Raw genomic sequence first — 25,325 nt, forward strand, 5'->3', positions numbered from 1 at the left:
TACCCAGGATGCAAACACCTAGCATGGCCCCGGAACAGCCACAGTGGCAGAAATCATAAAGTGCAGTTGCCTACCATCCCCACAGGGAGACACGCTGCAGTATTCCCAGGTCACAGCTGGATCCTTTGTGTAGCACCAGGGACGCTCATTCTCACCTCCTGGGTTGCGGCAGTAATTCTCAGCATCAGACAGCTCTGGGAAAACCTGAGGAGTCCTCCTGTGCATATGGGGAGCCTTGGGGAAGGAAGCAAATAGTATTAGTGTTTCAGCATAATTTTCCATGCTATTATTATTAAAACAAAATTAAAAGAAAACCCAAAGGAGGGAAGCAAGACAGAGCCTTTGGTGAAACAGCCATTTGGTTGCCTGAAATGACAGAGAGCACATCTTGACACAGTAAGGAGAACTTGCAGATTGAAATATGATGAGGTTATAAAATGAGCTCAAGAATGAAGGCAACTTGTTCCCTGCTCATCCCTTGCACTGAGACTAGGCTGCCTGACTCTGAGAAACTCCTTGGAAAAGCAAACCTCGAGCACAGCTCTCCATTTGGTGCATCTCACACTGACACTCACCTGATCACTCCACTTCTGGCAGGGAATGCCAGATGCTGTGACATTGGCTGTGCCCTGGTAAAACTGGCCATTGCCACTGTAGCAAGTCCCTGGAAGAGAAAAACACCTGTAGGGTCAAAGCATTTCAGAACATGTCCTGCAGCAGATGCTCACAAGAATAAAGTTCATGTTGTTACATGAGACCATCTGACAGCATCAGATGTGAAGCGCACAGAAGGACTAGACAACACAGAAAGGGCACTGCTTAGCCTCCTGTTTACTCTCTAATGGATTTTGCACTCAATACATAGGCAGAAATCTGGTAAAACTTCAAAGAGGGCACTGGAGCTCTCTCAGATTGAGAAAATAGGCCATGGGTCTGTGATGGTTGAGCTGCAGCTACATAGTTCACAGCACATCATGCAGAAAGTGCAGGGCAGAACCGCACTGAATCCACTCTAGCCAAACCAAGGCAGAAAGCAAATCACAGCACTGGTTCCATGATTCACAGCCTGCATTCTTACTGGGGCACTAATAGGAAGACACTCATATTCCTCAGGTTGGTAGCAGGGAGCTGGAATTCATAAGGGTGCCTTCCTCCTGCTTCTCTGCAGTGCTTATCCTCTTTGATTATTTGGAAACAGCCTATGATTTTCAGCATGCATGGAGACAATACCCTGAAATATGATCTGAATATGATTTAAGAAATGGTATCAGTATAAAACAATGTTCTTTATAATGAAGATAGTGTAGTCACTGCATACACAGGGCTTGTTCCAGCTGCAGAAAAATTAGGCAGAAAATCTTGAGATTTTACTGCAGGAATATGCATTAATGTCCTCACAGGATATATGTCCTCACATACACCTGTCCCCATAGGAGAGTTTAATGTATGCTGGCATAATCTAGGAAGCAGAAAGACAGCAGAGGAGATTCAGCCTTACAGATTTCAATACATAGTACCTAATCTCTAAACTCAGCTGAGCTGCGGCTAACATTGTAATAGATGGCATATATTAAGGTCCATTGCATTGTTAGCCTTGAAAAATTAACAAACCAGCACATTCTTTTGTCATAATTTTATTTTCTACTATGTTCATAATCTCACAGCTCAGGAATAAAGAAGAACAAGAAGAAACGTGATGTGTTCTAAAATAATGACTTTTTTAAGAAAATACTTTTCATCTTCTTGAAAGCTTTGTGTAAGGGTTGACCCAAATTTGACACAAGGCTGTCTGTCTTTGTGGATTGTACTCTTTCTCATGTACCAGGACCATAGCCAACACAGCATCATGACTATCTGCTGTTTTCTTCTTGTACTCAGGTTGCAGTTGTATATCATGATAGAATCTCAGCTTACTGAGGCTTCAGCAGGTAGCAGACACTATACACCTGTACGTAGGCACACTGCCTTTAAAGTGTTAACTCCAGTCCAGTGAGCTTAAACAAAAGATTGAGTTCATGTAGCCCTGAGGCATCTAAACACTTCAGTAGAGGATTTAAACCCATGACAAATGAAAGTAAAATACTCTAGGGTGAATTTCTTTGGCTGATACATAAATACCATTTATGACTCACATTTGTAATAAGATAGCAGCCCCACATGACCAGCACCTGTAGCTCTGCAGAGGTGCAACATCCTAATCAGAGGTGTTAAACTGTCCTGGAACATACTTGTGTACCTAAGATGAGAATTTACTTGTTTCACATTCAAAGACAAGTAAAACAGTGCCTGAAACATACCTCATGACACAGCTAGTAATAAACAAGGAAAAGATTTCTGCACAGATTTGAAATAAATGTCAGTGGTACACCTTAAAAGAATAATGTGGAGACCTTTAGGGGCAGGAGCAACACTAAGAACCTCTGAATCTTTCATACTCTGGAAATGCAGATGTTTTCATAGACTGTCTTCCTACAATGAGGACAGAGGAATAATATAGCTGGTACACATGGACATTAATGAATAATTTGATAACAAGCTAGAAAACAGTTCAGTTCATGCTCAACAAACCCCTGTGCACATAATAGTGGGTCTAAAGAAAAAAGAGGGGTGAATATTACTAAAACGTTACTATTCTATCTTCCTGGTTCATGACTGAATAGTGTACATTTATGCAATGCCACTCTGGGAAAATGCTGTGGAAGCTGAACAGAAAAGTTCATGCATACACAATTCACAGGAGACAGAGGATATATCCTGAAACAACTGTGGGGAGACTGAAGCCATCCCACAAATGCTCCTCTCATATGCTGACGCCTCTCTCTTGTGGTTCCTCCACCAGGGCAGGGATGGCTGCCCTTGCAGGCTGTAGGCACTGGCCCAGAGGGTTCTGAAGCCCTTGTCTCCATGTCTGCATCACCAGGCCCCTAGGTCTGGGGTTGTCAGGTGAAGCCAAGATCCTTCCATGAGAGAATATTCCCCAATATTCTTTATTTCCTTTTTTTTTTTTTCACTTTGCCTCTCTCTGCATACATAAGGTGTGAACCACTGCAAAATCTGCAAACCTCACCTGCTTAGATGCCTGGCAAAAGAGAGATTCCTTTTTCCAATGAGGCAAGGTCAGTGGCTGAGCTTGGAAGTGCAATTGCACACGAGTGCAAGAGTTGGGTGTGCATGCTTCAGCCACAACCAACAGCAGGGGGGAGCCTGACAGAAGTCAAAGCAGCGCAGCAGGACATGTCTGGGTCTCACCACTGGCCATGGGAGGCTCATACAAGAAACAGCCAGACTTCAGAGGTGATTTGAGGAGAGAGCTGGGAGCTTAAGGTCTTGCAAGGCCAGCCTATTGTTAACATACAAGGCTGGAACGACCTCAGAATCAGAAATCCAAATATAGGTAGAGGGGAATGATAGGCAATGGGTAGATAGAAAAGGAAACAGCTGGAGGGAAGGGTACCATCTGAAACCAGCATGCCTATCTCATAAAAAGTTACCAGCCCATGGTCTCCCCAACCTCCAAAGAGCTGGAAATGTGTTTCCCCAGGCCTCAGTCATAGAAACCCAGATATTCCTCAGTAACATCTAAATTCAGCCAGCCAGGACCAGCAGAAAATACAAAAACATGTGCAAATGGCAGCTTCAATAAAGAATATTCTGTCTCTAAAAACATAGTCTGGAGCAGTCTACTTACTGGTTATGTTCTCCTTCTTAAAATCTGTAAAAAGACAAGACAAGATGTAAGGAGGGATTGTCCAGGAAGCAATATCACCAGATGCTCACTTAGAAGCATGTTACAGGAAAAGGTTCCCTCCCTAGCAGTGCTTAAACAGCTTAATTCTTTGTAAAGGCACCTAAGTGGCGACTTTGCTATCATTAAGACTGTTTTTCAGGATTGTTATGATCTTCCCAGTAAAGATCCAGGCTTTATTTATTTGAGGGATTTTTCCCACACCCTGGTTGCACGAGAGAGGCAAACAGCAACAGCAGCCGCCACAATTCCATGCACAGGAGGTGCTGACAGGACCATACCCACCATCAGCTTTTACTTGAGCTGTAAATTATGGATCATACCCTTCCCCTCTCCCGTATCAAGAACACAGCTCTCTGGACAATCAGCAGCATGTGCCATCTTACCAAAGAAAGGGATGCGGGTACAGGAGCTGGGACTCTGGTGCAGGCTGGGCAACCTGTTGCATTCAGGAAGAGTGAGCAGCATCAGCCCTGGCTTGTAAATTCCCTTCTGAGAGTTCTCCTCCATTGAGAGCCATTCCTTAAAGCAGTAGAGATCCTTTACAGCAAGGCAATTCTCTCTACGTTGTTTTGCAAAAAACAGTGAAATACAGCTGTCAATGGCTTGAAAAAAAAAAAGGCTGCACTTAGCAGTGAAGTGCAGGGGTTATCAAGCTGACAGAAATCCATTAATGGGGTTACACTTCTTTAAAGCCAGAGTGTCTGGCTCATAAACCATAAAAGAAACTGTATGAAATGCAACAGCTTCCTTTAAGAAATATACAAACCTACATTTTTAATGAAGCAGGGTTATGCTCAAAACACAACACACACCAAACTATGAGGAGTTCATTCCAATCTTTTTCTACAGATTTTTTTCACATGTTCTTCTAATAAACATCATAGAGTCATAGAATGGTTTGTGTTGGAAGAGACATCAAAGATCATCTATTTCCAATTTCCTGCCATGGACAGGGGCAGCTTCCACTTGACCAGGTAGCTCAAAGCCCCATCCAACCTGGCCTTGGACACTTCCAGGAATGAGGCATACACAGCTTCCCTGGGCCACCTGTGCCAGTCTCTAACTATCCTCACAGTAAATAATTTCTTCCTATTATTTAATCTAAACCTCTTTCAGTTTGAAGGCATCCCCCCCGTCCTGTCACTACATGCTCTTGTAAATAGTCTCCCTCTCATTTCTAGTTAGAATTTTTCAATATATCCTAAAACCTCTCTTGGCTTCTGTCATCTACTAAAAGCAAAAGGTGAGCTGCAATTCTTAACCTTCTTATATTAAATATTTGCATATACTTTTAATCTCACTGAATAAAACCCCAGAATTTTTTAATTGTGTCTACAGGCAACAACTTTAAATCCATTTTTTTCTCTGTAGATGTCTGCAAATTGCCTGGTAAAAAAGTGACCTGTCTCCCACCTAATGTGTTGCCTCCATAACGATGTGAAATATTCACTGGCAAGAAGTGCGCTGGATTTTTAAATGGGCCTTATATGAGAAATTGTTTGTGGAAAAGGGCGAGGTAGAAATACCTGCACTAGAAAAAAAGGAAAAGAAAAAAAAGAAAACACACCATTCTGGGAAGTTTGTGGATTTATTATATTGGTCACTTTATCAGTGATTTGCTTATTTATGTAGCCATTCTTGAGAGCCTGAGTTACAAAATCAACTTTGAGGTCATGTGCAGAGATTTCTTTTGCACAGCTCAGCTGGAGCCTTTCCCAGAACCACAACTCATCACACAATGATGCAGAAAGCAAAATGTACTTCTGGGGTGTGTGGGGAAGGATTTAGCCAAATTCACCACCTGGTGGGTTGATGCAACCTCCTTAATTATACAACAGTTTTGGCAAGACCAGATGGTCATGAACGTCAGCAATGGCTAACAACACTGCAAACCCTCTAAAGCACCTGAAGGAAGGGGGTCATTGAGAATTCTACTGGAGAAACAGCTTTTCTGCAAGAATAATGGATGCCCCTCAATTCAGCAGGCTGAAGTCATCAATTCCCAGGTACTCTGTGCTTGGTTTTAGCCAGTCCTGGCTTATTCCTTCCTCCCTTCCATGGAAGCCAGAATGCGGCCAGATGGCAAATTTAGTTTTTTTATGTTAAACAACCTGTGGAACAGGAGTGACCTTGTGAAGTAAAGAAATACTTAGATAGGGAAATGAGAAAAACTTGCATTTGAAGCACTGGCTGAGACCTGGGAGATCTGGACTGAATTATCTCTGTTCATTCCTGGATCCCAAGCACCGTTAAATAAGCCCTTTATTCAGTGTTCAGTTGCAAAACGCAGAAGACCATTCTTCTGCAGCGCTGTCTGCTCCAGGGCTAAAGGAAGGTTATCTGCACCCTGGAAGAGTGGTAACACAGCCAGAGGGAGGGTGGTCAGTCACTCCTGGATGGGTTCACACCGCTGTTGTAGCACCCAATGCTGCGCACAGAGGGTTTGCTGAGGCAAAGATTACTTCAGGTTATTATTAGAAATGTTATGTCATGGAAATGACAGATGGACAAAGAGCAGTAATGGCAGAAGATAGCAAGTGTGCCAGTAGTGTTTCTAGGGAACACAAGAGACTATGTAAGGGGAGATGGGGAAACACAGACCCAAACAAGGAAAAACTTTCCCCAACACAGGACTGTTCCCTACAGCCTGATCACTTCCTATCAGCAGTGATTGAAACAGAAACTGGGGGTTGTTCTGCTATTGCAATAGCAGCCAGCAACAAGAGGCAGATGTAATCAAGAATTATGAGATGAGATATCACTTTCCCTTAAAAACTCTCATTTTAATCAATTTGCATCTAAATTTACATTGAGTGAACTTTTCCCATGTGGTTTTCTTGTGTTTCATTTCATCTTATTTTACCCCCTGATTACTTTTAGAAAAGTTTTACTCAGCCTGTCAGTTGTTATTCTTGCTAGCTAGCTTCCAAACAAAATGAAATTAAAAAATGACATAGAAAAGAAAAATAGGTGCAGAAAATAAATAATAATATACAAATACATGGTCATATATTGAGGGCAGTATGTCCCTGAAAAACTGGGAGAGCTCTCCCACATTGGAGAGAGTTAAATTCTTACTCATGAACTATTTCAGCTGAAAACTTGTGTAGTCTAGTCAGCTTCTGCAGAAAGCTATAAAGTTGTCAGTAAAAAGAAGTTAAGAGAATTGGAAAGTGACCAAGACCATGTGAGATGTGTTCAAGAGCCCCCAGACCTCTCTCAGCCATAAAGAAGTCCATAAGATGTCTGAGTTATCAAAAGGAGTATTGGGCTCTGGAAGAACTGCTGTCCAGCTGATGGTCTCTGAGGACAGGAATCAGGAAGGATGCTGTTCCAGAACTTTTCTTATAAAGAAACCTGCATTAAAATTAGGGTCGAAGGAGGAAGGCATAATTAATAAAAACCAACATTGACTCATGGATTTGAAGAAAAATGGTTCCAGGCAAGCCCATTAACATTTATATATATTAGCAGATGTTGTAACTTTTAGCTCAGGTGCATCAAGAGCAAGTGAATATTTATGTTAGTTTATACAATTCTGACTTTAGAAGTGCCCCAGAAGTACAGGTCTTCAGTCAAATCACTGTGAGTTCTGGTCCTGCAGGGCCACTCATGGGCAGGGGTAAATGAAGCAAGGCCAAGATCTAACTGAAATACTTTGCAGAGCAGTATGCAAAACCCTTAGCTGACTAATGTGTTGTTAATGCATGTGTGGCTGAGATACAAATACTGTCACAGGTCTTGAAAAAAGGCAGAGTGATCGTGTATTTAAGGGCACAATGACAAAGAGCAGAATATTGATGTGGCAGAGAGGAGCCTGCCAGCAAAAAGCAAATGGCAGTACTTGGCTGCATGATTATCTCTGGATAGTAGCACAGAAGAATGTTTCGTAGGATATAAGGCAGCATAGGTACCAAGTAGAAAGCCAAATGTATGGTCAATATTCACAGTTGGATTTTCCTCTGCGCCTTTGTTTTAGAGGTGTTAGAGGAGAAGCAACAAAAAAGGTCCCAATTACAAAACCAACATGTTGCCAATTGTCTTAAAAAGCCCCTACATAACTGGAGAAATTATTGCCATTAGACATCAGGCACAAGTCCATCCAGCAGTGTGCTTGCCATGTCTGTAGAAAAGGTTTATATTCTTATTTGTGACACTAGAGCTGGGGCTACTCTTCCAGTAAATGCAGATCTGAATAGTATTTTAAAATGTGTTTCAAGGAGGACAAGATCAAAGCAGTGCACTTTAGGCAGGGATGTCAGCTGCCGAAATGTGGTATGGGTTATGACTACTCTTTTAGGGGCTGAACATGACAGGAAAAAGAAAGCTTCACCCTGATATGTGTGTGCGGGGCTGTCCTCTGCAAAGCACAGCAGGCAATCATAATTCTGTTTCAGTTAAAAATAACCAAACCTGGACTGGGCAGAAGAGCAAAAGCTGTGTGCAGGGCTCGGGAAAACCTGTTTTAATCTAGTTGGAGAATTGGGAAGGATGTAAAATTTCACTGCAAAGAGGAAAGAAAGAAACTCGCCTCCATGACCATGGTGGGAGGACAAGGAGCAACGAGGGAAGGGCTGCTCAGGAGGTTGTGTAAGGAGAGCGTAGTGTCTGTCACTGGGATGTGTTTACAAATACCTGTCAACAGTAGATTAGCTATAGTAAGAGATGCTTTGGACTCCTCAGGTTCCCTGTCAGCCCAATTTCAATGCACATTTCTCTGCATACAGAAGGATACAATAACCACATTGTAGTTTTGGCTTATCAGGTTCAACTACACAGGCAATGTCTCTGGTCTCATCATTTTTGTCACATTTTTGTCATAGCAGGAAGTACTAAATGATTGATATATTGCCTCAGCCAGATTTGTTGCATCTTCTGGAGCTGCATTTAGTCAAAATTTGAAAGAAGCAATTACTCTTTATAGTAATAAAAAATATAGATACTTGCCTAGTAAGATAACAATAACAGAAAACAACATGAATTATTGAAACTACTTGTGTAATTCAAATGGATACTTCTTTTCAACACAATCCTCCAAACACCTGATGTAATGTAGAGGTCTGGACTTCAAATTCAGACCACACCCTAGCAATGAGCACAGTGAGAGCTGAATCAGTCTGTGTGTACAGAGGAGAGAGCAAAGGGAAAACCTGTGCAAAGCTAGAGGGCCCAGCTTCACTCAGCTTCACTTGCTACTGCAAGCAAGCCTGGACAGTCCCTCACCACTCCCCTGCTGCATACACATCCCCACAAAATGAAAGTGAAATATGAGCATGTTTTTCTTCATTTACCTGCACACTGGCTTTGGAGCTGGCCCAGCTCCCGAGGGATTGCACTCCTGGAAGATGTAGTTACACAGCAGAGACTCAGCAGCCGGTTGGCAGAATGAACTCACCATTTTCAGTTCAGTCCAGGCAGTGTGCACAAGCAGCTCTTGGGTCTCCTCTGGGTCAGCATACGAGGAGTTGAAGAAAACAAGAGCATTCTTCGCCAAGATAGCACTACACACCTCACCTCTGTATGTGCTGCAGTAGCCTGCGTCACCCTTGTACAGCTTGCTGTCGGGGACAAGAGCACACACACACAGACACAGAGTAAGCTCACAGACCTAAACAGCTGCAGGAGCACAATGGCCCTGTTTCTGAATAAAGTGGCATGTGTAAAGCTAACAGAGGGCACAGGACATGGTAGATGTTTATACCACTAAAACCAGCTATTATAACACAAGAATGAAAATTCTGCAGGGTACCCTGGTACCAGCCCAGGTGAGCTCCAGGGAGGAGGCTCTGACCAAGTGTTGTTAAAGTTGTAAGTGGACTGAAGGCTGAGCAATCACAGAGAACCATGACCTAGCATGGCCCCTTACCCTGCCCCTGGGCTCTAGTGGGAAAGTGCTTTACTTTCCTGCTTCCCTGCAGTAGGGATCAGCCATGCTGCTTGCTTGCATTGCTTACAGTTCTGTGATAACTCAGGATTTTTCATTCTGCTGTCTAACAAGAGTTAGAGTTTAATGTAAGATCGACTTGATGAACCGGAGCCAGGTAAGTTCAACCCATCGTGTACCAGGGAGTTTTACACAAGGTCAGACCAAGCTCCTGCCTGCCCTTCCAGAGCTCCTGCACCACTCCTGACCTGTCCCTCTTCCACACCTTTAGCTGGGGAACAACTCAGAGATAAGGAAGGCACAAGTCTTTGTGTTTTCCTTCCTAGTGTTTTTCTGCAAGATGCATCTTTTCACCACATCTCCCATTTTGCTAAGTCCTGGCACATAGCATGGAGACAGAGCTATGCAGGAGCAGTAAAATCACAGTAGGGTCATCTTCTTTGAGGGCCATTTATCATTCCCATGTTATTTGTATCTGGAAGGAGATCTCTCCCCCCTCCCTTCCTCCCTTCCTCCCCATGGCCATCAAAAGCAAGCAGCAGGGCAAGGGCAGTGCACAGACCAGCCGTGCTTCCAGTGGCTCCCACAGCCACCCACCAGCAGCCAGGACTGCAGGTGAGGAGGTGCCCTCTGCCCAGGCAGCCCGTGGGATGCAGAGTCCTGGATACGGGAGGCAAAGCTGTGAAAACAGACTGCCTGTGTGTGGGGCATGGCCAAATCAGGGCAGAGAGGAGGGCTGGGTGCAGCTGTCCCCACTGCCATTCGGTCAGTGTAACTGGGGTCAGAGAGTTCAATTCACAACATGCCAACCATTTGGAGCAGTCAACAGAGCTATTTGTATCTTTGCCTTTTACTTCTTTCCCTTGTCCAAATAATCACCCATTGTTAACTCTGGGGTTTCTTGCTGATTTTTTTTTTTTTTTTGGAAAGCTGGAGCTACATGGACAAAGGATTACAGAGGATGCTCACATTTCTGTTCTTCAGATGCTATTTCTGCAGATGACAATCCCTGGCCCTGTTTTAGCTGCTCTATTTTGGGCTCCATGTGAATTTTTTCTTTAATTTTTTTTTGTTACACTGGATGAAAAATACAAGAAAGCACCAATCCTTTGAGGTTTACCAAAATGGCAGTGATGCTCTGACACTGCATCATCTCAGGCTCCATGGACACACTTTCATGTGACACAGGAGTCTCCCAGCATGCTGCACGAGTCTCACAGTCCATGACATCTTCCTGCACACAGCAGCAGGTTCCCCAAAGCAATGCACCAATCCCAGCACCCTGCTGGAACTGCTCTTGGCATGGCAGGGGTCATGTTATTTGCATTTCCCTGATGATTCCCATTGTGCTTAATTTGAAAGTTGCGTCCTTCCTGTGGCCAGGGGCAAAAGCAGGGACAGGTGTGCATGGGGCTGTTGTGCTGCTGACTTCAGGGGACTCAGAGGCTGACCGAGAAGAGATAACAGTGCTAACATTATGTTTCCTTGCTTTTATAAAATATGCAAGGAGACACAGAACAAGTTGCAATGGAGAAGTAGCAACAACATGTTTCTTACAATGGTTTATCACAGAAAGGAAATATAATGCAGCAAATGTTAAGAACACCTATGGGACAGATGGGCTGAGCACTTGGTCTGTGTCCCCATGCCTGTCATACCTGCAGGGGTGCAGGTGTAAGGCGTAAGTCTGCCATTGGGTGGTCACTTAATCACTTACAAACTTCCTGAATCAACCTTGCAAGCTCCTGTGATGGAGGCAATAGCCTTTGCAGGGAGCCTGTGTCAGCAGAGTGGCAAAACCATTTGCTCAGACTTTCCCAGGCTCTGCTCTTTTCTGTGGTGGCCAGACTCTCCCAGCCCATCTCCCAGGCTAACATTCTCATTTTCCTTCCAGACTGATCAGCCAGTGCAGTGTGTAGAAACATGAAAGGATTCTAAAGAGAAAAGACCAGCTAAATTGTTCAGTCCTGCAAAAATTACTAAGCAGAAGTTCATTTCTCATTGCATGTAAGTGGCTTTGTTCATCCATAACTCTGCTTGGAACAAACAATCTTCTGCTGCCCTAATCTGGTGAGCACCAAACCAAATTACATTTATTAACTGTGAACAGGTAGGAGTTTACCTTGCAGTTAAGCTTTGCCATGAACATTTATAAGGTCAAGGCAAACTGTGACTCTGTAACCAAACAGAAGTTTCTTCAGAATATTCTTCCCACTACCGTATTTCAAACACCCTTACTAATGGCTTGATTCAAAACCACTATTAACTACCCAAGCTTAATCTCCAATTATGCCTTTGTAAAGAAGATCAGTGATCCCTATGGGTGAACCTCATCTGCACAGTTGGAATGAAAGAACCCTACCCCTTAATTTAAACCAAATTAACCAGACTCCCTTGGCTCATTATTTTTCTTCTCCCTGGCCCAGAAAGGGCCTCCACAAAGCCACAGAAAGTCATTCTTACCTCCATTCTGCCAAGAGGCACCAGATCCAGGAATTGTGATGAACCAGGAGAAAGAAGAAATGGAAAAGACATCAGTGACAGTTCATTGCTCCCTCTGAGATGCATAAGTCAAGATTTCCATGCTAGGAAATGTATCTGACAACTGCAAGCTGTATGAAAAAAATGCATCTAAATTCTGTTCCTTTGTTTGTATCTTCTTGTGGGGAAGAAAAGTTGGCCAACACTGAACACTGTAAAGTGAGAAAGGAAGAGGAGGAAGTGGATTGTTGATGGCAGTGCCAGCTGAAGTAGGCTCTTGCACCATAAACCCACACTTTTATCCTGGTCCTTTGGGTCCCATGTAACCAGCAGCAGCATCCTGTGTTTAAGCCACATGGATATCCATTACTTGAGGCAGCAGCTGTAACAAGCAGGAGAAGCCAGGGCTGGGGATGCAGCACTGGCACACAGCAGTGGCCCTGGCTTGCTGTGCCACAGGGAGTTGGGCAGTGCCAGCACAGGGAGGAGGCACTGGGCACCAGCCGAGGGCCAGGGCACCTCTGCCCTTGGAGCCTTGTGAGCTGGGGCAAGGCCAAGGCAGACTCCTGCTCAGGTCTAAGGGGTAGTTCTCCTCCTGCTGAGCACACACAGCCTGGAGGAGTAAAACTTCCACCAGCCACAAGTACCTGTCCGCCCCACTGCATTTGTAGGACACACATTTGCCTCGGCTAAAAGCAGAAGTGGGGATGGGAAATTCAGTACCAAATGCTGACTACATTATGGAATGATAGGTTTCAATGCCCAGTGTAAGAAAGGACATGATTATTTTATCAAGAAACTAGAAGCTAAGGCACTGAGAGATAAACAAGTACCTGCCTGGTTAAAAGCAGAACCAGGGCTACCTTGCCATGTTCAATTTGATTCCTCTTTCCTCTAACTAAGTCCCCTTGCCTGTCCAAAGAGGGATGGGACAAGCTACCACCTTTCTCTCTGTATGACAAATGCTGTTAGTTAGCTCTGACAGAGGGATTTCTCCTCTTTGGAAATTAATTTTCACATTTGGGAGACGTCTCTGAGGGAAGAGATAACTTCAGGCAAGGCAGGGTACTACTCTGACAGCAACCACCCTGCTTTCTGGATGCCAACCCCTTGCGAAGCTGAACTGCTTGAAGCTATTTTCACTTTGCTGTTAGATGATACCAACGCTGGGTCATGGCCACAACTTCCTCCATATGGATGAACTTACCAAGTGTGCTTCTGGGACACAAAGTACAAGACAGCATCAAACATTCAGGAAATGACAGCTATGCCCATCTCCAAAGTGTAAGAGTATATGAGGAAATAGCCTGGTGGAGGATGTACTTGTACTCAAATTTAGGCCCCCACACACTATCAGCTCTCCAAAGCTTCCCCTCTTCCACCACAGTATTCCACATCCCTTTCCTCTTCCCCAGCAGGAAAGGCTAAAAAAATTAATGGCCTCTTCTTTCCCTGCATACCTGAAATGCTGATGGTTGCTGCTGCTTTTGCGGCTCCAAAAGTTTTGCTGTGCTTGTTTGTGGCAAGACAAGTGAACAGGCCAGGTCGGGTGACATACACTTGCAGTCTGGAATCAACCACTCTGTCCTTGACGCTTTCTGCTATCGACCCCACAGAAACCTGAAAGAGTGAAAGCCCAGCTCAGTAATATTTCCAACAAAGACACAAACAGGCAAACCAAGGAAAAATCTGAGACAGAGTCCCAGGCATTTAAATTGGCAGAGGAAGATGTGGTAAGGAGACAAAAGTGGCAGAGACCTAAGGATGCTGGTGTTACTTTGGCCCTTTCACAGCCGCCAACTTCACACACAGAAATAAATGCTAAAAGATCTCTCCTATTTCACACCTCAGCAATACTTTTGCAATTAGGTTTCAGTTCAAGAGGGTCATAGTCACAATTTGGTTTATGCAATTGAGCTGGCTAATTACTACACAGCTTCTTGTAGTAGATTGTTTGCCTCTTCATGCCTTAGGAAGGAACTGCACAGGATGACTTTGTGAACATCCGCTATACAGAGGAAGAAAAGAAAATAGTTTGGAAGTCATTGATTCTGGATTAGTATAAGCATTTCAATACTCTCAAAGCAGTCATGAGCATAGAAAGTGCTCTGGCTACAATACTTCAGCAGATACCCGATACATTTTCTTATCTCACAACTAGAAATATGGAAGGGGCTGAAAATATGATGATTTTGGCCAGCTCTTTTCCCAGATCAGTAATTTGCAGTTAAATGAGCTTGAAGCCTGCTGATTTTGGCTAGTTGGCCTTGATTTACCATCAAGTCTTTCTGCCAACATGGCATTCATCAAAGTAGGAGAGTATGGCACATACAGACTCTATCTTGCAAAGGCAGGAAGAAGGAGAGCATTGCCTGCTCTAACCTTCATACTGATAAGAAGCATCAAACATAATTCAAGCAAGGTATGTTGCCTGGGGACCCCCTAGGTGTAACCTGACTCTAAGGACATTGGAGATTTTCTCCCTGGATTCGCCCCAGCAAAGCACTCTACCTACACATGTAACTAAGACAGAAGTATTAATCTGACCTCCCTGGAGGTCAGTAAAAATGTGCTTTCAATGAGACCTTTCAGTGAAATGAAATATCAATTGTATTGATAGCAATAATTGAAAAAAACAAGGAACTCATCAGTGTTTTTCCTTGTTGTTCCATATCTTGTAAGCAGATTGGATTCTTTATGAAAAGAAAATTATGAAAAGAATATATTTGTTTTGCCTCTCTCAGTGTCAGCTTAGACTTGTGGTGAAAGAATGTTCATGGGAAGAAATCACTAAATAATCAGACCAATACAGTTTGTAAGTACTGCACCAGGTATGTCAGCCACTGTGCAAGTGAAGGGACCAGGGATATATTTGGCCTTATAACATGAAGTCAGTTCAAGAGGGTGGGAGCCCAGGGGATATTTTTTCACAGATATGTCTTTTGTTACAGAGCTGCTCAAATTTAGTTTTAGACTCCTTTTCTCTCCAGAAACCACTAAGCACTAAAATGGTGCAGGGCCCTTCTCAGTGGGAAGAATATTTCCTATAGCCCTCCCTACCTTCCAGTATCTTGGTGGGATAGGTGGCTGCTTCCCATGAGCAGCTTGTGCTAATCCAGTCTTCTCTCCTGCTGGCTCCTCAGGCCTCAGGTGTACCACATCTGGCAGCACTGGCCTGTGCCTGCTGAGCACACAGATAACTGGGATTGTTCCTTCCAGCTTGGGACACTGGAGGAAGAGGTTCATCAAGTAACCACAAGCAGCACAAGCAGTATGCACCATGTACAGTGGAAAATCACAGGCAGTGGTGCCTAGGACTTCCACACTGGCCATCTGTTTTTGCCTTTACTGGAAACTTTAAGATATTCCCTTGTGTTAATTGATTCCCTTTCCTTTTCAACCACATTTTCTGAGATTTTTTTTCCAGGAGTTCTCTTTTTAGTCTTTAAAACATCACTTCAGCTACCAGGAAATTATAGACCTCTTCATATCTTCACACCTGGCTCATTTATTCCTGGATATGTGGAAAACTACATTATAAGGTCCATGATGCCCTGTGGTGCATAGCAGGAGGAAAATGTATTGTGTTTCTAAATAGGTAGGCCAGGCAGCTGCTGCACAGAGGAGTTTCCTCCTCCTCTTCCAAGGAAGCTCAGTAAGCTCAGCAGAGTCCTGTTCTTTGAACCTCAGGACAATTACAGGTTGGTGTTCAGAAACCATAACGCCATAGGCATGCTGCATCTTCAAAGGACTCACCCTTGCTGTTAACCAACCCTCAAATTCACCATGCCCCATCCACTGGCTTCCTGCTGACTCTCCCAGAGACAGGCTCTCATTAAGGTTTCCTTGCCATATTTAACATGAGGCAATCAGGAACACTACCCTCCTGGGACTGGGCTATGCCTTTCAGACAGCAATGGGGCAGAGCAGATATGACCAGTCAGACAGTGGTCCAGGCAGGGCCATCATCTCATGTACCTCAGCTCTCTGTGGGACCCACTCACTGGGATCTCAGCAGAGTACAGGTCTGTGCTATGAAAATATATTGCTCTTTCCAGGTACCCCAGACCCCTGCAAAAGGTCGCTTTACCAGTGGGTAAGAAGTCTTAAATAAACATCTGCAGTTGTCTCAAACTAAATATTGTCAGAAACCACCAAGAACCCACAGGTCCCAGCAGAGGCTGGTCTGATCCCTTTGCTGCTCTGCCTAGCAACATTGAAGGAATATAGAAAATTAGCCCTAATCAGACTGGAGATCACAGTAAGGTATAGAGGAGGCAAGGAAGGCAAGACAGCCTGCACAGTAGCCATTGGGTCTTAATGACGTGTTTTAATGTGTGGAGAGAGGAGATACAAAACAGGATAGTGATAGCCCCTTGAAGTAAGAACCAAGGGGATTTATTGGTCCTCTGGACCAGCAAGTCCACAAGAATCAAGATCAGCCTCTGCTCAGAAGGACTCAGGGCTGACATGAGAAAGAGCAAAAGCAAATCGCCAGCCTGCACTCAGCAGACACTCCACCTGCCTCCACAGAATCATGCCCTGGAGATCACATCCTTTAAAAAGCTGTCAAAAGACCAAAGAGAGAATAAAATATGTTCATCTTAAGCACATGAAGACTAGAGGGAAGCTATGGCAGGCTTCGGCTGCAATGCTACCATGACTGGTTCCCTGCTCACTCCCACACAGGCAATATTAGACATCAAGCAGGTATTCAGCTCACTGATATGAAGACATTGCAACAGCCTACACACAGGCATGAAAACCAGGCAAATTGAAAGCAAGCACCCATATTAAGTGGTCAGGATCATTAGACCACAGAATCTTTCCTATGAGACACAGTGGATTTGCATCCTTTGGTGCCTGCCACTGAAGAGGGTGTGCCTTTCTTAAGAAGATGTTTCTGCCCAGGTATAAATTCATGACATATTTCACATCACCTAGGTCAGCCTAGAAAATTTCAGATCTATTATCTTCTTCAAATATCCTGTGCATAATGAGGTTCCACAGGTATTTGACCTCAAAACAGTTTGGTCCATCTAACTCCATGTCATATTTGACATATTTGTCAGATATGCAATTTTGCCTCATTATTTTTACCATGTTATTAAAAAAGGAAAGGAAAGATAGCTGCAGAAAGACACAATGAAGTCCTAGAAATTCTGTCTTGGAGGATGGTTGGAAAGATCTAAAGCACCCTTCATCTTGGGCTTTTTAGATCCTAACAAATTAAGTAATACAACACCGTGGATAAGGGGGACAATATTTTTCCAGGGAAAACTGCAGCAGAGAGATGAACTGGACTCAACCATTTTGAAAAACAAGGTGCTAAGTTAGGAACGACTAGAAATCACTGGTGCTGACTACCAGCCCTTCCAGCTGATAGCAGTCCTCCAGTGCCAAAAGCATGAAAAAGAGGCACTTACAGCTTTCCCATTTTCCAGCCAGGTGACAGTAGGGACTGGAATGCCGGTCGCTGTGCACCGCAATGTCACCACAGATCCAAAGGTGATGTTTTGGGATTCAGGAGCCTTCAGGATTCTGGCAAACACTGTAAGAGAAGACAAAGGTGTTAGCTGAACAATAATGTAATGCTGAGGCTGGTGCCTGGGGGTACTCCTTGTTGTAAGTCACAGCTCCATGAATAAAAGTATAGCATGAACAGGCTTCCCATGAGGAGGAGAAAAAAAATATTTAGTGTGGTTACATTCTGCACCTTACGGACCAAAAGTTTACCTCTGGAAATTTCTGTGTCAAGTCCAAAGGCTAGAGGAGGTAATGTGCAAGAAAACCAAGAGGAAACTCTTTGGTAGCATGCAGATGGAATAGCTGACAGCAAAAAAAGCAGCAAGTTACCATGCTGCCCTGCCCCGATTGACCTGTGAAACTTTGTCTGAACCATTAAGAACCACCAGTATGGATATGTGCCATGAAGGTTAAGGGTCAGATAAACATCTCAGTCTGATTGCAGTGATTAAGACTTGCCACGGAGTGCTGCAAACACTGGCATTTTCCACACAACAACAAGCTGCCCCGAGGGGAAATGTCTAACATCAAGCATCGAGGTATGAGAGAGTGGCTGGCAAAAACTTTAGGAAGATGAGATTGCAGTGGAAAAGTAGATTTTTGAAGTGGCTTCTCATTTCTGCAGCTCTTGCTCCTTTTGTGGAAATATGATTTCTGGGCCCTTTGCAGAAAAGTGACATAAGCATTTCCTTCACCTACCCCCTTCCATTTTTGTTGTGTTTGTTGGTTTTGGGTGGGGGGGGGGATTGGGAATGGGGGGATTTAGAATTGGGGAAGGGGGCAAGGGTGAGGACTGTTGGCCAGAAATAACAACTGAAGTATTTTTGCTGAAAACTTATTTTGATCCAGAAACACAACCCTGATGGTCTTAACAAGCTTGCTGTACTTGGACCACATAGAGAAAAGCAGAGAAGAGAAACTTCCCACCTGGAACATTTGAGTTTTGACCTAAAATTTTTAATGGAAACACCAGAATGTCTGTACAGAAGCAGGCTCAAAAGCACTGCTATTTCTTACTCAAATTTCTCATGCTTAGTGAGTTACACCTTCTAGACCACACAGTAATGTCTAAAAATCTCCATCAGAAATTATAAGAAGCTGGGAAGTTTCTCTTACTGTTGTCAGAAAAGCCTGAGATCTTGTTTGCCACTTTTGTCTGTGTGTTTCTCCTTATCAACATACCTCACCACGTCAGCATCTTCTGTTTGCCCTGTTCAGAATTAGAGCATTTAAGTGTTCCCCTTAGTGTTCCTAATAGTGTCCCCACTATTTGGGATGGGAAGGCTTTGTCTGCAAAATTTCAGTTGAACTGAAAAAAAGTATATGCTTTCCACATAGTCCTTCCACCCAGTTCTCAGCTAGTATGCAGCTGAGGTTTGTTTTGACAAAGAGCCTAAAAACAATTTTTGCTCATAGATAAGTAGCAGTTGGAGTTAATTTCAGCATGGAATCCTTTTTGCCTTTCAATAACCTCTTGGGCAGAGGCTTTTTGGAAGATGAAGTTTAGTGTTAGTTAAGTGAAAATGGCGAGGGGATAAATATTATATTGAGCTTCTTAATTCTTTTGCATGCTTCAAGCAATCCCACTGTCTCTGCTCAGTGCCACCTGCCTAAAGTCAAAGCAGAGCAGTATCAGGCTTCTGCACCTCCTTACCCCTCAGCGAGGCAGCAGGTATGAAGCTCCATCAGTAATAAGCAAAGCTGCAGTCACTGGTCAGAAGCTTTTCTCATGAAAAATAAGTAAAATGAAACCTTTGTCTGAAGTTTCACTTCAGGCCATTAACACCAGATGGTTATGAATTCGGACCCAAGTTTTTCAGGCTAAGCTCATCATTATTTTTATACTTCTTTTGGAGAAATACTAAACTTTGGGGCCTGTCCTCTGGCAGCAGTTACGTTCACATGGCTCCAGCTGAAGCCAGCATGTTTCCTTCCAGGGCTGGAATATGGCCCTTAGTGCTTCTCTTGTGCTGCCCAATATGCTGCTGGGACCCTTGCCCACCTGATGCTGCTCTCTGGCTCTGCTGCTCAGTTAAATTAATACCAAAGTGACAAATTACCAGCACCCAGTTAGCTGATGCTGGATGGTGGCGTGTATGTCCTCCTCTGTACTAGCTGATCTCCCAAAATCTGCTAGGGTCTTTCAGCCAGGAGGAAAAAAGACACACTTTGAAAATGGCAATAGCACAGGCAGGGTGCAAAGCCACAGCAAGCACTATGGCTGGCTCAGCTCATGCCTGGCATGGTGCCTGTGGGGAGGTCAGAAAGCTGCATTCCTCCTCCCAGCGTCCAACCATCAGCACTGATCACTGCACTCGCTTTAGTAGCCCAGCACACTGCTAGGTGAGCAGTTGTCTGCCACCATAGGCAAGGTGAAGCATCAGGCCATTCTTAAGATCCTAAAACACCAAATACTGGGATTAAAAAATCCAGCAATAGCTCCTAAACATTCACATGTTTCTAGTGGCAAGTACTGCAGGGAGGGATGGCTAAGTAAAATTTGGCCTATAAGCAACTAAGCTGATTTCCAAAGTGTGGAAGAATTGAAATTCCTTCTATCCCCAGGGCTATCATGTGCATTTTTCAAAACCTTCAGAATTAAAGTTACAGATTTAATTCTTTAACATTTCAGATACTTACATTTGCATGCTTTCAAATATTTTACTTAAGTATGAAGCTGTAGATGGTACTACTGGAATAAACTGGCGTGGGGGGGGGGGGGGATTAATTATTTTATTTTTAAATGAGAAATTTCCTGGGACAAGGACCAGACTTTCCGGGTCCTAAGAGGTTTTGGAGGATAGCTGATTAGGCGATCCAGGGATATATTTTCCAAAGGCCTCTTAATCACTTTGAGAAAGAGTATTAAAAAAATAATGTCACCTATTTCTCAACCACGTAATCTATGGGTAGATGATCAACACATTGACATTGCTGTCAGACTTGAGTGCTGTGGGAAAGTCAGGATGGGTTGCATAAGTGCAGCCAGTGTCACCATCCTGTGCAAAGCAGGGCAAGAACACCAGGATGAGCTCAGGGTCCATTTTGGCAACTGCATGAGAAACAAAATCTGTCCTATATCTAAATGGCAGAACACATACCCCACAACCATGATTTTTCTGCCCCCTCCCTCTCCTCCCCCAGCCCCCAATTCCACAAGTAAAGACAAGAGGCAAAGGCAAGTAGGAAATGGCAAATCTGGTGGTAGTGTAGTTGGCAGGAAGAGGTGTGAAAGACAAGAAGAAGGATCAGGAAATAGAAATAAATGTTTGTGAAATTCTTTTTTTTTGGTGGGTTCAGGACCTTTTCTTATTCTCAATTTTCCTCAGAGTGAAAATTTCCAACAATCAGTGATTTCTAATGCTTCCATTACTTGTTTGTCTTTTTCCACATCCTCCTGAATTTGGATTTTGCCTTTGCTTGTTTAGCTACATTACTATCACAAGATTAGCAACATTCTTATCAATACCCCTTGGCTCTCTGCACTGGATTCACCCACAGGCATGCCGAAAAAGCAGTTAGGGAAAGTGGGCAAGAACAGCTTAATTTATTTATTTATTTCAGTGGAAAATAAAACAGAGGAGCTGTAAATGAAATCCAGACAGCTAAAATCCAAGCCAGCATGTCAAATTTCACTCCCAAGCCCCTTAATAAATATATTTTTTACAGCCTTGGTAAATGATGTTCTGTGCACTGCAGGGCTTGCTAGGAGGTATCTGTACCATGGCCAGCTGCTCTCGTTTCTGAGAATTACGTAACATCATCCGGTCCAAACAGTAGAGCTTTTATTCAGTCACAAAATTTTTATACTATAAAAAGATTAAAGCAGTATGCCTTCCCCCCTGCCTCCACATTGAATGGCTAACTCTTTCCAGGTGACTTTTTTCCCCCATTGGCTTTGATTGAGCTATGTTTAATTTCCCAGGTTTGGGGTCTGGTCCCGCAGTCCTGGCAGATGCCTGCCCTCAGTCTGGGTAAGGCCTATTTTTTGTTAAAGAAGGCTGGATTTGGCCAGTCACAACCAGACAGCTGTGTAGGTGGCCTGGAGCCATGCTGCTGCTTTGGGGAAAGGACGAAGTGATGCCCAGAGCATCAGTGATGCTGATTGTTTTTTGCCTTTTTACTTTAATATGCTCCCTGTATTCCTCACACATACATTTGTAGCTCTGCAGCCTATTGTACTAGTGGCTGGTTTTCCCAGTACTTTTCCATGGCCCTTCCCGAGGCAGAAAGACAAAAGGACTTGCAGAACTCCAAGCCCTGGGAGGTGCAGGGCCCCTCTGCTGTCTTGGTTCCTCCTGAGAACCAAGGCCTACAACAACTCTTTGGGACACATTTCATGGACAAAGCCCAGCTAGTGCTGACTGGGGGACTCCAGAGAAGGGGCTTGACCTGGGGAGGGGAATTACATCAACATTTGTCCTCCTAATTGGTGCTTTTTATCAATTATGCTAATTTCCTAAAACCTACAAAAATGTACTCATACTTCGGAGGGTGGGCTTTTGTGGACATCTTTCCATAACTGCCCCTGAAGGCCTTCAAATAAAGATCCACTCTTATATTATGTCCTTACTAAAATGATCTTGAGTTTCATTTCCAGGTTGGGAAAAAGGCAACACCAGGATCACTCAAGCACTAGTTTTGGGATGTGGGGTAGGTTGCTTTTTGTCCAGAGGCCACAGTTGCTTTGGTGAACCCTGAATTTAAGAGAATATGAGCAACACTTTCCCATGTACGTGGATTAACTTAGTCTGTCAACATCCACAGGTGTTCACATCCAAGAGTTTGTTGGCAGAGCCCTGTCATACTGTAAAGCATCTGCATCCCCCGTAGTCCAAAGCAAGGTAAGGCCACCAGGAGCTAACTTTGGGTTGGGAACTGCCTGGCAACATTCCCTTCCCACTGCAGCCAAAGCCTGCTCTTTTACAGGAGCCAGACCCAATGTGCCTGTTCTCCCAGGTCTGATATCTCAATCTCCCTCGCTTTCCACAACTGCTTTGTATTTATCAATGAAATATGACCTTTTGGGTGGCTGAAACCAGGTCTTAAGCATATTATTTTTTCAGCTAAGCTGCAGAACGCAGTGTGTAAAGGCAAATCTTGTGTGCACAACACATTTTCCTTTGCGTCCAGTGTTGTGTTGAGATCCAATATGTCTACACTGCTGCCGGAACTGGTAAACCACATATTGTCTTGGAAGGTTTCCAGATATAAATACCCTGGCAAAGACTTTGCACTGTACAAAATTCATGTGTAAGTAATTAGCTAAATTGCAAACATTTTTTGTTTGTGTTTGTCAGTGTTCCCATAGCTCTTTTGTACCTGAAGCGTGAAAGGTCAGAATTATTTCTTGTCTGCAGAGGTGCCACTGGGCTTGGACGTTGCTTACAAAGCCACAGAAAAAATATTTCTGCTTGCTAGCTGTATGCTGTGAAGAGCCATGAACTTGTGCCACTGTGATTTTTGCCAGTGTGAAGTCCATTTGTCTAACTTCCCATTCAGATTCCTTCAGCTCATAACCATGCAGTCTTCCTGACAAGCCTAAACCAGGCAATCAGGGAGAGGTAAAAAGCAGAGGGACTACCATTTCCTTCCCACAGGTGAGAGATGAGGGAAGGTCTGACAAATACACTTTTAAATACATAAAAACCTGCAGCATTTGTGTTTTCTAACATTACCTCCATAAAATGAAAAAAATTCTTCAAATACCCGTGCCAAGAACAGACCACATACCATGCTTATGGATCAGCAGTCACAGAGACAGCCACTCCAAGCTGTGTGCAGCAGCTAATCACATTCCAAGAACCAGGGCTGACCAGGCAAGATACAGTCTCTGCAGCTGACATGACAGAACCAAATCCCACCTTGTAGAATGAACATAATCTCCAGCAAGGGCAAGGAGACAACGAGTCAACCACTCCTCTTGCAGCAGCAGCAGCCGCACCAGCAGCAGGAGCAGCAGCTTCTGAGCGTGGCTTAGCACTTCCAAAATGGGGATGAGGTAATAATTAAATCCCAAGATAACTGCAAGGTCAGTTCTACTTTGATCTCCAAGTATTTCTTACCTAAGTTGCAGCACTTATCTTTTTTTGTAAGCCTACCAAGTAAATACAAAGAGGAGCAAAACAGCTCCAGCAAAGCTGATATGAGACACTTCGATTTATCTCTATCAAATTGCTTACCTATTTTATTTAATCTATGTACAAACATGTTTATTCCTAGAGAACCATGTGTATACAAGTTATCAAAGCAAAAAAAAGTACATACACACTGTAGGAAACCCACACAATCACTGTATTATTTCTCAAGGAGCAGCACTATTATGTATGGGGCCCTAAAAAGCAAGGTGAGGAAGAGCTGTAAGCAAGCTGTAAGCAAGCAGTACTTCATCATCCACTGACCCTCACCCTTTTATTGTGGTAACTCAGGAGGATAAGCCTCCAATGCATCTGAAGTATCTGCATTTTGTACACAATGGCAAGATGCAAGTTCTTCTGGCTCCTGATATATTAATTGGGAGACTTGGGTCTTGTTGTAGTCCTTAAAGCATCATGCAGCACAGGCTAGATTCCACAGCAATATATAGACACTCAGCCTGGAGCCTGAGGCTATGAGGTGAGACAGTTCAAGATCTGTGTGAAAGGAAGATGGAGCAAAGCACAACCTCTCCATCCTGAATCATATGCCTTCAGATTCAAAGCTCTAGTGTCTGATAGAAAAGAAAATTTTTCTTAGCAAGACAATAACTTTTCAAGCTAACTTTATTTTAGGGTGGACTCCTAGATTTATGGGTGGTAGAACAATTTACATTAGTAGAAGGACTCATGTGATGGTAAATATATCAGCCACTAACTTCTCAGCTGTGAAGGACTTTACACTCCATGTAGATGTCTCTGGAATCCTAAAAGGAGACACCACAAATACACAAAGATGTAATAACCAGGAGTAAAATGTAAATAGATAGGTTATATCCTGTGTAACTATATAAAACCTGTTCTGTACAAGTGTTCATCTCTATATACAGAGCAAACACTAGATTCAAGGACAAGTGAGGATAATGTTCAAATTACTTCCCAAGGAAATGAATGAGGAAATTCTTCTCATGTCATTACTGGTCTTATATTTGTGTTTGGTTTCTTTGAAGGAAAAACCCATTTAAACCTCCTTATGATCTGTCTTGTCTACAGTACAGAGTCATATCTGGTGCATTTATCTTTGCCCCTACCCACTACTGAATGTGAAATTGGAAAGGAAGCTCCCAGCCTCCTGAAGTCAAGGAGCAATTCCTTTGCCTGTTCCACTCATGATCACGACCCATCATGACTGCTACCAAGGCTACTAGTCTGTGTGCACATATTGAAGTCATGGTTATGCACACCCAAAAATGAGATAATCCACACATCATCCTGACATCTGGTCTTCACCACTGGTATTAGCAGTACCATAAATTTAATTACATATCATGTGAAAAGTACTTTCTTCTGTCTGGTTTAAAGTGCTGCTCAGTACCTGCTAGGATGTTCCTTGGTTTGGGGACAGCAAGGAATCTGTTCCCTGCTCATCTTATCCATCACACATTCTTGGTTTTTAGTGTTGTAAACTCATCTAGTTCCTCCTACAACAGAGATCCATCTCTTTTCCAAATTCTCAACTCCCCATTTGATATACCCTTTTTGTGAGGGTCTA

General features: G+C 43.6%; 1 protein-coding gene across 2 annotated transcripts in view; it reads right to left on the reverse strand.

Moving 5' to 3' along the window:
- Window positions 1-25,325, reverse strand: part of MUSK (muscle associated receptor tyrosine kinase) — a 59,235-nt gene that overhangs the window by 15,611 nt on the left and 18,299 nt on the right. The window contains exons 6-13 of one of the 2 annotated variants that reach the window (XM_063180175.1): window positions 17,540-17,664; window positions 13,574-13,733; window positions 13,183-13,186; window positions 9,040-9,306; window positions 4,132-4,307; window positions 3,689-3,712; window positions 576-664; window positions 75-234 (exon numbers count right to left, since the gene is read on the reverse strand). In XM_063180175.1, coding sequence (XP_063036245.1) covers window positions 75-234; window positions 576-664; window positions 3,689-3,712; window positions 4,132-4,307; window positions 9,040-9,306; window positions 13,183-13,186; window positions 13,574-13,733; window positions 17,540-17,664 — 1,005 coding nt within the window. Of the gene's footprint in view, window positions 1-74; window positions 235-575; window positions 665-3,688; window positions 3,713-4,131; window positions 4,308-9,039; window positions 9,307-13,182; window positions 13,187-13,573; window positions 13,734-17,539; window positions 17,665-25,325 lie in introns of those variants that run through there. The other variant, XM_063180174.1, reaches the window with a different exon arrangement.

The sequence above is a fragment of the Melospiza melodia genome, chromosome Z, assembly GCF_035770615.1.
Source record: "Melospiza melodia melodia isolate bMelMel2 chromosome Z, bMelMel2.pri, whole genome shotgun sequence".
Taxonomy (NCBI): domain Eukaryota; kingdom Metazoa; phylum Chordata; class Aves; order Passeriformes; family Passerellidae; genus Melospiza; species Melospiza melodia.